The sequence below is a fragment of the Bos mutus genome, chromosome 19, assembly GCF_027580195.1.
Source record: "Bos mutus isolate GX-2022 chromosome 19, NWIPB_WYAK_1.1, whole genome shotgun sequence".
NCBI classification, from domain to species: domain Eukaryota; kingdom Metazoa; phylum Chordata; class Mammalia; order Artiodactyla; family Bovidae; genus Bos; species Bos mutus.
In genome coordinates this window covers 28900952-28914112 of record NC_091635.1, presented here as the reverse complement: position 1 = coordinate 28914112, position 13161 = coordinate 28900952, and the positions used below count along the sequence as shown (strand labels likewise).

At 42.6% G+C, this 13161-nt stretch overlaps 1 protein-coding gene across 2 annotated transcripts in view; it reads left to right on the top strand.

Annotated features, from left to right (window-relative positions):
* The window catches only part of DNAJC7 (DnaJ heat shock protein family (Hsp40) member C7), a 29887-nt gene that overhangs the window by 11685 nt on the left and 5041 nt on the right, over positions 1-13161 (top strand). The window contains exons 2-10 of one of the 2 annotated variants that reach the window (XM_070389833.1): positions 2558-2646; positions 3616-3740; positions 4094-4207; positions 4881-4955; positions 8998-9116; positions 9756-9909; positions 10425-10589; positions 11459-11550; positions 11677-11777. In XM_070389833.1, the coding sequence (XP_070245934.1) occupies positions 2558-2646; positions 3616-3740; positions 4094-4207; positions 4881-4955; positions 8998-9116; positions 9756-9909; positions 10425-10589; positions 11459-11550; positions 11677-11777 (1034 nt within the window). The remainder of the gene's footprint in view (positions 1-2557; positions 2647-3615; positions 3741-4093; positions 4208-4880; positions 4956-8997; positions 9117-9755; positions 9910-10424; positions 10590-11458; positions 11551-11676; positions 11778-13161) is intronic. The other variant, XM_005899219.2, reaches the window with a different exon arrangement.

Genomic DNA, 13161 nt, shown 5'->3' with positions numbered 1-13161 from the left:
TGTCTGTCCTAAGGGAATGATTAAAGGTAGGGATAGTGAGAAGGGAGGTCAGGCAGCATGGGAGAGTTTTCTTGATTTAGTTTGAATGTATCAAAGTGACCAAAAAATATAGCATCCGAAAAACTCAGATTCTTTCATTCAGTTCAGTTCAGTCGCTCAGTCGTGTCCGACTCTTTGCGACCCCATGAATCGCAGCACGCCAGGCCTCCCTGTCCATCACCACCTCCCGGAGTTCACTCAGACTCACTCACGTCCATCGAGTCAGTGATGCCATCCAGCCATCTCATCCTCTCTCGTCCCCTTCTCCTCCTGCCCCCAATCCCTCCCAGCATCAGTCTTTTCCAGTGAGTCAACTCTTTGCACGAGGTGGCCAAAGTACTGGAGTTTCAGCTTCAGCATCATTCCTTCCAAAGAAATCCCAGGGCTGATCTCCTTCAGAATGGACTGGTTGGATCTCCTTGCAGTCCAAGGAACTCTCAAGAGTCTTCTCCAGCACCACAGTTCAAAAGCATCAATTCTTCGGCGCTCAGCCTTCTTCACAGTCCAACTCTCACATCCATACATGACCACAGGAAAAGCCATAGCCTTGACTAGACGGACCTTTGTTGGCAAAGTCATGTCTCTGCTTTTGAATATGCAATCCAGGTTGGTCATAACTTTCCTTCCAAGGAGTAAGCGTCTTTTAATTTCATGGCTGCAGTCACCATCTGCAGTGATTTTGGAGCCCAGAAAAATAAAGTCTGACACTGTTTCCACTGTTTCCCCATCTATTTCCCATGAAGTGGTGGGACCGGATGCCATGATCTTCGTTTTCGGAATGTTGAGCTTTAAGCCAACTTTTTCACTCTCCACTTTCACTTTCATCAAGAGGCTTTTTAGTTCCTCTTCACTTTCTGCCATAAGGGTGGTGTCATCTGCATATCTGAGGTTATTGATGTTTCTCCCGGCAATCTTGATTCCAGCTTGTGTTTCTTCCAGTCCAGCGTTTCTCATGATGTACTCTGTATATAAGTTAAATAAGCAGGGTCACAGTATACAGCCTTGACGTACTCCTTTTCCTATTTGGAACCAGTCTGTTGTTCCATGTCCAGTTCTAACTGTTGCTTCCTGACCTGCATATAGGTTTCTCAAGAGGCAGGTCAGGTGGTCTCGTATTCCCATCTCTTGAAGAATTCTCCACAGTTTATTGTGATCCACACAGTCAAAGGCTTTGGCATAGTCAACAAAGCAGAAATAGATGTTTTTCTGGAACTCTCTTGCTTTTTGCATGATCCAGCGGATGTTGGCAATTTGATCTCTGGTTCCTCTGCCTTTTCTAAAACCAGCTTGAACATCAGGAAGTTCACGGTTCATGTATTGCTGAAGCCTGGCTTGGAGAATTTTGAGCATTACTTTACTAGCATGTGCTGCTGCTGCTGAGTCACTTCAGTCGTGTCGACTCTGCGACCCCATAGACGGCAGCCCACCAGGATGCCCCGTCCCTGGGATTCTCCAGGCAAGAACACTAGAATGGGTTGCCATTTCTTTCTCCAATGCATGAAAGTGAAAAGTGAAGTCGCTCAGTCATGTCCGACCCTCAGCGACCCCGTGGACTGCAGCCTTCCAGGCTCCTCCATCCATGGGATTTTCCAGGCAAGAGTACTGGAGTGGGGTGCCATTCCCTTCTCCTACTAGCGTGTGAGATGAGTGCAATTTGCAGTAGTTTGAGCATTCTTTGGCATTGCCTTTCTTTGGGATTGGAATGAAAACTGACCTTTTCCAGTCCTGTGGCCACTGCTGAGTTTTCCAAATTTGCTGGCATATTGAATGCAGCACTTTCACAGCATCATCTTTCAGGATTTGAAATAGCTCAACTGGAATTCCGTCACCTCCACTAGCTTTGTTCATAGTGATGCTTTCTAAGGCCCACTTGACTTCACATTCCAGGATGTCTGGCTCTAGGTCAGTGATCACACCATCGTGATTATCTGGGTCATGAAGATATTTTTTGTATAGTTCTTCTGTGTATTCTTGCCATCTCTTCTTAATATCTTCTGCTTCTGTTAGGTCCATACCATTTCTGTCCTTTATCGAGCCCATCTTTGCATGAGGTGTTCCCTTGGTATCTCTAATTTTCTTAAAGAGATCTCTAGTCTTTCCCATTCTGTTGTTTTCCTCTATTTCTTTACATGGATTGCTGAAGAAGGCTTTCTTATCTCTTTTTGCTATTCTTTGGAACTCTGCATTCAGATGCTTATATCTTTTCTTTTCTCCTTTGCTTTTCGCTTCTCTTCTTTTCACAGCTATTTGTAAGGCCTCCCCAGACAGCCATTTTGCTTTTTTGCATTTCTTTTCCATGGGGATGGTCTTGATCCCTGTCTCCTGTACATTAAATTCTTTCATTAGCACCTCCTTTTGGTACATCAGCCCGTTGAACAAATCTATAAATTCCTTCAAGTATCACATTAACTTTCAGCTCTATGTGCCGGGTACTCTAGACCAAAAGATTGCTCCCATGAGATTATAGAGGTCATTCCCTGGGTATAGTAACATGATTCTCTTTCTCTTTCCTTTTCAGAGAAGCAGAGTCTTTCAAGGAACAAGGAAATGCCTACTATGCCAAGAAAGATTACAATGAAGCTTATAACTATTATACAAAAGCCATAGGTGAGAAGGAATATGCTTGAAAATAATTTGCCAAATGCTGTTATAAATAGCTCCTCTGTAAGAAGTAATCTTTCTGCTTAGTAGATTGATAACTGTTAACTGTGTGAACTATTTTGGGTTTAGTGACCTGAAAGAATAACTTTCTGTGGCTCAAGCAGGTGGTTCTTCATTTGGCAAATTAAAGGCAGTTCCAGAAATTCTAGATAATATGGCAGAAGGATAACCACCTTAATCCTCTCAGCCATTGCCAGTTCATTTACTGTCTTAGAAAATGACCTTTGTAGATTTTTAAAATAATTTATTTATTTTAATTGGAGGCTAATTACTTTACAGTATTGTGGTTTTTGCCATACGTTGACATGAAATAGCCGTGGGTGTACATGTGTCCCCCATCCCGAACCCCCCTCCCACCTCCCTTCCCATCCCCTCCCTCTGGGTTGTCCTGGTGCACCGGCTCTGAGTGCCCTGTTTCATGCATGAACTTGGGCTGGTGATCTGTTTCACACTGAGGAAACCAGAACTGAAAGAGACCTTTGTAGATATTAACAAGTCTTAGTTACATGCTCAGTTTGCAGTATTTTAATCTCGTATCAGCATTTTTCTCACCTAAATTGCTCCGTCTGCACCTCCAACTCAATAAATGCAAATTCGTTTTTGTATCTTATTACATAAAATACAAATCATTAAGATAAATGTGCTAACCCATCACTCCTAAAAGATAATCAGTACACTTTAAAGCTAAATATAAATCATTTCTAAATAACTTTTATTTGTAAATTGATTTCACCATTGTTACTGTCCGTTGCACAAGTAGTCAAAAATTTGGCCATGGCCTTTAAAGAGAGCATGCCAACATTCCTTTTATAGTTTGATTGTCTTGATATAGTTCTGAGGGTGTCGGTGCCCCTGAGTTTTTGAAGCAGTGACCCACGCTAAACTTTGTTTCACATTCTTCTGCCTTTCCTGTAGATATGTGTCCTAAAAATGCTAGCTATTATGGGAATCGAGCCGCCACCTTGATGATGCTCGGAAAGTTCCGGGAAGCTCTCGGGGATGCACAGCAGTCAGTGAGGTTGGATGACACTTTCGTCCGGGTATGTAATAGGGCTGTTTCAGGGGTACTAAGTTGCTTGTACTTGAGTTCCTATAGCCCAGGATTTCTCACATTTGACATTATTAACATTTCGGGCCAGATAATTCTTTATTGTAGGAGGCTGTCCTGTGCATTGTAGGATATTTCAGCAGATTCCCTGCTTTCCCAGTTGTGACAAGCAACAACATATCTAGCACTGCTGAATGTGCCGTGGAAGGCAGAGTCATCCCTGGCTGATAACTGCTGCTCTGGCTCTTTTCATCCCTTGTTGGTTTTGTGTGGGTGTTCCTGCTGTTGATGTCCCTTTGCTTGGCCAGTCATGTTCCTTTTCTTCCCCGTTTGTGTTTCTCCTAGGGACATCTACGAGAAGGCAAATGCCACCTATCTCTAGGGAATGCCATGGCGGCGTGTCGTAGTTTCCAGAGAGCCCTAGAACTGGATCACAAAAATGCTCAGGCCCAGCAGGAGGTATGGGCTTGACCTTGTTTGTATCAGAGGAAACACGGTGGTGTATTTGGGAGGAATAGTGACTTGAAAATCAGAACTGAGATCCTGTCTCACTTCTGCCATCAGCCACACCTGGGTGACTGTGCACAAGTCTCATAGTCTCTCAGAGCCTCAGCTTCCTTATCTGTAAAAGGGGATAATTTGAATAAAATTTGAATATGATTTACAGCTTTGGAAAAATCTATGAAATGTAGAGAGTTTCCGAGTTGGCAGAAGTGGGGCATGGGCAGATGCATCAAGGAACTGCTTTGAGTGAGGTTAAAAAATTTGTATGAATTCAGATCCTAATTAAATTGTTAGCAGCTAAAACATGTTTTAATTCCATTTTCTTATGTACCTTGTTTACTGTTGGATACATTTTAGTGAGAATCTCACCAAACCCCTGACAGGGCCTCTTATTTTACATACATCTTGTCGTGGTTCTTATGTTTCTGACTTTTAAGTTCAAACTGAGGGTGAAGGTTGGGCCTTCACCTTTCTGTTAAGAAATCTTGGCTGCATCTTCACCAATATGACTTGTGAAAATCTGTGGTTCTGATTTTCTTTAAATAAATTCATCAAGGCCCTGTTGGGTTTTGTGGTTGTGGAATTTACAGCTTCATTAAAACTCTCTTATATGATTTTTCCGGTATAGTTCAAGAATGCGAATGCAGTCATAGAATATGAGAAAATAGCAGAAACGGATTTTGAGAAGCGGGATTTTCGGAAGGTAAACTACAACTATGTAAAAATCTCATCTACGCTTTTCTCACAAAGTTCTGTGTGTGTGTGTGTGTGTGTGTGGTAATTAGAGGAGTAGTAAGGTACAGAAGATCTAAAACAATAAATTTCCCTTTAATTTGGCATTGGCCATTTCTTTCCCTCTTTTTTTCTTAAAGACTTAATTTTTTTAAGAACGTTTTAGGTTCACAGCCAAATTGAGAGGAAAGTACAGAAATTTCCCGTAGCCCTTCTGCCCCACACTTGGATAGCCTCCTCCATTATCCACATTCCCCAGAGGGGAATTCCAGAGATATATTTGTTACAACATGTTTTGGGCAGTTATTAATAAAGCTGCTCTAGACATCTGTGTGCAGGTTTTTGTGTGGCTTTAAGTTTCACCTCCTTTGGGTTAATACCAAGAAGTGCAATTACTAGAGCCTATAGTAAAACTTTGTTACATTTTACAAGAACTTATCAAACTGTCTTCAAAAGTGGCCTGTATCCTTCTGCATTCCCACCAGCAAGGAGTGAGAGCTCCTGTTGCTCCACATCAACAGAGTTAAAAAAAACTTTTTTGTTGAAGTGTTTCTTTTCTTAATTTTATTTCACTTTGTAATAAAAAGCAGTACAAGTCTGTTACTTGAGTTCATCCCTATTTCTGATAGGAGGTAGCAGCCTAAAAGTGTGGTGGTTAGTAAAGGAAAAGCCAGTTGGAATTAAATATTAAGTTTGGATTACATATTTTTATTAGAATAATGAGAGCTAGCTTTAATACCTGCAAACTGAACGCAGCTGTAAATAAAAAGTAGAGACCCCTTTTACGTTTTTGAGTAGTGTTTTTATAGCCTGTCGTCAGGCTATAAACACTACCCTTTTGATGTTAAGTGTTTCCACGAAAGCACACCACTGTCCTTTATGGAGCTGTATGGCAGTTCATGAAAAATGTACTTGGCAAAGGGATTGACCTGTGTGAGACATGGGGATAGGTATCCGAGTTGCAGGTATCTTTCTAGGTCTTGAGCAAGGGAACTTGGAAGCAGCTTTCACTAGTTTCAAAGGGAGGTAAGTGGCCTTGAAAAGGGTTAAAAGTCACTGATAAGGATCAGTTTTCAGGATCACTTAAAAGAAGTTTGTATCATCCAAGAGCTGGAGTTGTCAATTCTTATGTGGGAATTTGCTCAGTACTTTCTATAGCAGGTCCTCAAATGCTTGATGAAAGGGTACAGTTAAGAATCATTCTTAAGTCACAGACTGTGATGGCCTTTTTATGTGGTAATATCTGATTAGCTTATAGAGTCCATATTAACTTATTAGCATCCCTCTTCTGTCCATTGGTTTTAGTAACCGTGGTGTCTTTGTAGTGTGATTCATACTTTGTGTGTGTGTGTGTGCGTGTATGTTTGGAAAGCAGTTCTGCCTCCTGTCACGTTTTCTGAGGTTTACATAAGCAAAAGCTTTGTCTCGAAAGGCGGTCTTTTGGGTTTCTTTTCTTTCTTGCCTATCCTAGAGCCAGAATCCCCAGTTTGTGACAGAATCCTCTGTTTGTGACATCCCAGCCCCCCCACTGTAGTTCATGGTGATGTCACAAATGAAGAATTATGATCCTGGCAGGGGAAACAGATGAACTTGTAAGAAACAAAGATCTTCTTTGCCTGCAGCTGTCCATAGTCCTGGGGAGGTGGGGGTGGGAAGTGAAGCCCTAAAGCTCCAACTGACACTCCCCACCAGGAGCCGAACCATCTCGGTACAGAACCTAGCAAAGGCAGCAGGGTGTGACTGCTTACATTTGACTGACTGCTCTCCCCTAATTCTTTTTCTGTTTAAGGAGGGGGAAATTAGCACCATGACTCCCCTATTCAATGCCTGCATTTTCCTATGGTCCTTAGAATTTCCATGGTATAACCTGTGTCATTCAAGGAGAAGCGTCCCTACTGTTGACACTGCAGAAAAGTCTTCCAGGTGCAACAGCTCATGGTGTTTACTTACTCTCCCTTACTTTTAAATTTAAATATTTGAATAAATGCTATTCTTGGTTCAGAGGCTGGAAAGTATAAACAGTGATAAGTTTTTCTCCAAACTTGTCTTCCATCTGTCTGTTTCTCACCCCAGGGGTAAGCACTGTTCTTGTTCTATTTTCTGCTACAGTTTTGGTCTACATAAATAAACAAATACTGATTTTGGCCGTGCTGTGTGGCTTGCAGGATCTTAGTTCCCCAACCAGGGAGTGAACCCGGCCCCTGGAAGAGAAAGCGCCAAGTCCTAACCACTGGATCACCAGGGAATTCCCAACAAATACAAATACAGATTCTTCATTTTCTTTTTTTTTTCTCTCTTTTTTGAATGAAAGGTAATAATGCTATGCAAAGTTCTATACCTTGCCCTTTTTAAAATTTTTTTTACTTAATAGGCCTTGGAAGTCTTTCCATATTAATACGGAGAGCTTCTTCATTCTACGTTAGAGCCACATATTGTTCTACGAATGTCTACGTTACCTAACTAGTCTCCTGTTGATAGAATTTGAGTTATTTCTACGTTTTCAAACTTCATCACTTCTTGACCAGATTTTTAGAGGGAATAGGTGTCCCTGAACTCCAGATTTCTCTGTTGGATCAGTTATTCCTAGGAGAATATGATTCAAGAAGAATCTCCCAGGAATAGCAGATAAACAAAAAGTGAAAGCTCAGAGAACAAACTGAGAAAAAAGATGGGAATATATGGAGAATCTTTATTAAGCTGAAAGAATGAAAAAAATCCGAGCTGTGTGTGTGTGTAACTTACATTTTGGTTAGTATAGTGACGTGGTAAGTATAGTCCAGGACCACTGAGGACGGACTAATATATTGGATATTCTGTTCTAAAGTGGAAGAGTGGCCACCAGGGCAGCCAGTGACGTGTGAGGCTCGCGCCGCAGGAAGGAGGCAGCTGTGAGTGGTGTCAGTGGTGTAGGGAGCAGTGACTCTATCAGGTTCTCGTTTGCTGTTCCTTGTCTTTCTTACTAGGCTAAGCATGAATTATGCAAAGTAGCAAATAATAGTATTTCTACTAGAAGAATGAGAGTTGTTTTTATTTTTTCTTTAGTTTTATTTATTTTGGGCTTCGCTGGGTCTTTGTTACTGCCCGAGGGCTTTCTCTAGTTGCAGTGAGTGGGCTGTTGTCTGTTATGGTGTGTGGTGGTCTCATCGTGGTGGCTTCTCCTGTTGCAGAGCATGGACTCTAGAGAGTGTGGGAATTCAGTGGTTGCAGTGCGTGGGCTCGGTTCCCCTGCTGCATGTGGATGCTTCCCAGTCCCGGGATCTAACCTGGGTCCCCTGCATTGGCAGGTGGATTCTTAACCACTGGACCACCAGGGAAGACCAAGAATGAGAGTTTTGATCACAGTCACTATCGATTGAATTCCCTGTGGAGGCACCTTAGCATGGTGATTAGGGTTATAGGCTCTGGATCTTCGTGTCTAAGATCAAATTCTCTTCTTATCACTTACTGGCTTTGGTGACCTTGAACGAGTTATTTTAATCTCTAGTTTTTTCATCTCAAGAAGGGTAACAGGGACTTCCCTGGTGGTCCAGTGGTTAAGAATCCGCCTCCCAATGCAAGGGACACAATTTCGATCCCTGGTCAGAGAAGAGAACTAAGATCCCATATGCTGCGGGGCAACTAAACCTGGGCGCCACAGCTGGAGACAGTCATGTGCCATAGCGAAGAGCCTGTGCGCCGCAATGAAGACCCGGCCCAGTCAGATAAATTAATTTAAAAAATAATAAAGCCAGAAAAAATAAAGATAAGGGTAGTAATACAACTTTCTTGATAAAATTGTTGCGAGCATTAAATGAGTTAGTGTATAAAGTACTCAGTAAGTGTTTGCTGCTGTTGTCATCGTCTGGATCAAGTGCTCTCCTCATTTCAGTGGTTTAGGCTGGTAATTTAGGAATGTTCTTAAACCTCTGGCATTACTTTCCCTTAAATCTCTCTGTTACCTGTGACCAGACTAAAGTAAAGACATTTCTGGAGTTCAGGATGAAGAATCTCATTTGCTTTCTTCTTCCCCATAGGTTGTTTTTTGCATGGACCGTGCCCTAGAATATGCCCCTGCCTGCCATCGCTTCAAAATCCTCAAAGCAGAATGTTTAGCAATGCTGGGTCGTTACCCAGAAGCACAGTCTGTGGCCAGGTATGAAGTCAAGCCAGTTCTGCAGTGAAATGCCAGATAGCACTGAACAAATGCTGTCCAGCAGCTCTCTACATCAGGAGTTATATACGGTTCTATAGATAGGGTGATCAGACCTTCCTGGGATTTAAAGCCAGAGGTTGGACCAGGTCTGAAAACCTAAGGGTTTTACAAAGTTCAATAGGTACTTGACCTGTACGTGAAAGAACAGATGTTAAGTGTTCTTTTGTTTCTACTCAAGGGGTTTGCAAACTGTAAAGGACCAGTTAGTAAATATTTTAGGCTTTGCAGGCTGTGTGGTCTCTGTTAACAATTCACCTCTGTCACTACAGTATAAAAGCAGCCGTAGATAATAGATAAATGAATAGTATTGCTGGATTTCAAAGAAATGTTATTTACAATATCCAGCAGCAAGTGGGATTTGGTCCTGTGGGCTGTATCTGCCAACCCTGTTCTAATAAAGATTGTGAGACATAGTGTATAAGGGGGGAAAACAGGTAATTTTGGAGGAGTTCTTGGGAATCTACCTTTGGATACTTTCCATATTAGACACATGGTCAAGGAAAAAAAAGTGGCCAAATGATAGTAAAGGTGAGGGAAATCCAGACCACAGCTGAATGTGCCCCTTTCTGGCTGTTGCAGTGACATTTTACGAATGGATTCCACCAATGCCGATGCTCTGTATGTACGAGGTCTTTGCCTTTATTATGAAGATTGTATTGAGAAGGCGGTTCAGTTTTTTGTACAGGCTCTCAGGATGGCTCCTGACCACGAGAAGGCCTGCGTTGCTTGCAGAGTAAGTTCTAGGCACCAGATCTGGGCAGGAAAGAAAGCTTCCTCTTTGCACTTTTAAGACAGGGTGAAAGGTTTCCGCCCATCACAGGGAATGTGATAGCACTTCTTCCCACCTTGCCAGGATGCTTGGTTCTTTCATTAGAATTTGTTTCAGGACAACTTTGTATTTGCCTGAAGGTAAATATGATAATTTAGAGTCAGATCCTTTTAATATCTCAGTGTTTTTTCTTTTTTTCTTCCTTCAGTGAAGAAAAGATAGTAATGCTTATTCTGGGGAGTAGAGAGAGGTAAACTCTGGGTAACACAGGTCTCATTGGTATTGTTTTGTAAATCTCGGTTTCTCCCGTCCACTCTGTAGCAAGCACCAATGAGCAACAAATAGCCCAAGTGGTGGGGTTGGGCAGGGTAGGGGGCCATCCTTGGATCTAAGAAACAGAAAATAGACTCTGGACTCTCTCTGCAGTGGTTTGAGGGTTTCTGGATGTGAACTGAAACTCCCCTTGCTTTTCTTTGTAGAATGCCAAAGCACTTAAAGCAAAGAAAGAAGATGGGAATAAAGCATTTAAAGAAGGAAATTACAAGTTAGCATATGAACTGTACACAGAAGCCCTGGGGATAGACCCCAACAATATAAAAACAAATGCTAAACTCTACTGTAATCGGGGTACGGTTAATTCCAAGGTAAGCAAGCACTTGATCTGCGACTTGGGGCCTATGTTTTTAAGGGCCAACAAAAAGGTCTTGGGAACTTTGCCCAGTAAGGGTAAACCAGATGAGAAGAGAAAAGGTTAATATTTCAGCTTGTGAGGAACGAACTTCGGAGAGGCAAGCTTTTTTTTCTGTGGAATTTAGGGACACTTGAGGGACAGTTTGGAAGGATATTCCCACCTGTTCTTCAAGATTCTCTCTTCCAGTAAAAAAATGGCTAGGGAAAAAAAAAGAGAATGGCTAAAGGCGTTGAGACAATTTTTAAAGCAAGTGTTGCTTCTTTTTGCCTGACCAAGTGACTCTTTTAGGAGGGATTCTGAGGACATGAGAATATGAGGCAGGCTTAGTTTTTTCTCCAGTATAACTGATGGTCACCCTGCTCATTGGAAAATACCCTAAGTGCTGTCCCACACAACCATCAGGAAACAAGAATAGGCTCCTTACTCTTGCAGAGTCCTAGTGGTTTAAAAATTTACAGTAATTCTTATTCTTCCAGTTGGCCTCTGGAAGAATAGGAGGCAAGAACCACCCTTCCTCTCGCCATGTCTGGTTGGGCACTAACCTGAAGCAGTAGATGTGGTTTTTGCTTGCAGATAAGTGTGCCTGGCTTCCATCACTTAGGAAAGAACCCAGTTTTGAATTTGGTGTCCTTAGCAAAAACTAGCTCTCTGAGGGACTAGCTCTCTAAGAATGAATGTGAGGGACTAGCTCTCTAAGAATGAATGTGACAGTGGGCCCGCATGACCAGTTGATCCTCTTAGAATTTTGAAGCCATGGCCACAGCTTCTGGGCTCCCTCAGTCATCGAAGATGTGAAGTATGACTGCTCTCTCTCTCCTGAAGCTTAGGAAACTAGATGATGCAATAGAAGACTGCACAAATGCAGTGAAGCTCGATGACACTTATATAAAAGCCTACTTGAGAAGAGCTCAGTGGTAAGTGCCTCTGGTGGGTGGGGGGAAGAGGGCATTGCTACTGGCCTCCCAGGGGAATTGCATTGTGGATGATGAAGCAGACCCGGGGATGTTGTGAGGTCATTTGGTCCTTCCCCCTGCCTCTAGGTGGGATTGTTCCAGCCCTAGAGCTATCTTTATAGACCTCCAGCGGAGGAGATTGCACAAGCTCCCTCAGTCTCCCATGCCTGTGTCTTACGCCCCTCACGGTCAGTAAGTTTCCTCTGATGCCTGACCCAAATTCCTTTTGTTAAAGTTTAAAATCCATTTCCTTTGGAGATTTTATTTTGTGTTGTACACTTTTGCTCTAACTTGACACAGTGCTTAGCACACAGTAGGTGCTCACTCAGTTAATGCTTTGTTGAATGAATGTATGGTGCTTGGAAGAGGAAGAATAAGGTGTCTCTTGTGATAGTTGAGAGTTGTGCCGATCCTGTATGTTCTGGGTTAGGGAAGACAGTGCTTCCATAGGAAGGGATTTAATCTGGCTCCGCATCCCTGCAGTATAGGGAAGTCCCCTTTGAAATATCTTTGTCTGACTAGGTTATTTATGAGCCAGGATGTGCCTGCCTAGGTCCAGCACTCAGATTTGCCTTCAGATTCAGGTTGCTCTGCAGCATACTTGTTCATCTTATTTTTGAAGCCACTAGACTCTTTTCTCCAGACAGGAACATGAACAAGGGCTGAGAGAGACCACTCCCCCAAATCCATTTTACTTCAGATTATTTCCCAGACAGAGAAGAATGTTCTGTCTTTTAAAGGTCCTAGAGGAAGACCCATTTGTTATGTCCCAGTCCTCCCCAGCCGTCGTGCTCCTCGTGGGGTGTCCTGGCCAGAGGACAGGTGCTACTGCTGCTGCCTGGTGAGCAAGCTAATAGTCTCAGGCTCCCCAGTCTCACCAGTGGTGAGAGCATGGGCTGCTTCCCCTTTAGTGTGCCCCAAATTATCCACATTTGTGAAAAATAGGAAAACTGCTCTCCTGTGTAGTGCTTTTTTTTTTTTTAAGTGAATTTCTAAAGTAGATGACTAAATCTGTCAAACATACACAGAATTATATTACAGATTCTATGAGACTATCAGTCATCTCATCTTTTCATACCACTTGCAGACACACGTGGAAGCTTTGGAATACAGAAGTGTAGTGTACCCTTTGACCAGCTAAAGACTTATTTTAACAGATAAAAAGTGCTATATCCATGTTTATGGCAGTTACTGCTAAAGAAAAAAGCAGACTCTCACCTAGCTGTCTAGTAGGGAGGGGGTGACTGGAAACATAAGACTGTATCAACTCAGTGGAACACTCTGAAGTGTTTGAACAGGGAATGGGAAGAGAACAGAAAATTCTGGATTTGTTAGGGTAGCGGGAGGAAAGATTATGGTTTATTCACGTGTATGCAATAAACAGAAATCGCTTTGGTCAGATAGCCCCTTATCTTTGTGGTAGAAACAGAACTGTCCTCTGCGTGGGTCTGCTGTGAGATCCTGCCACTAGGCACAGCTTGCACTTTCGGGCACAGTTGGCTGAGAACTTGGCAACAGCTCTCTGGAGCAGCTGGGACTGATGAGAAGTAGTGGAGATTAGCTCAGGCTGAA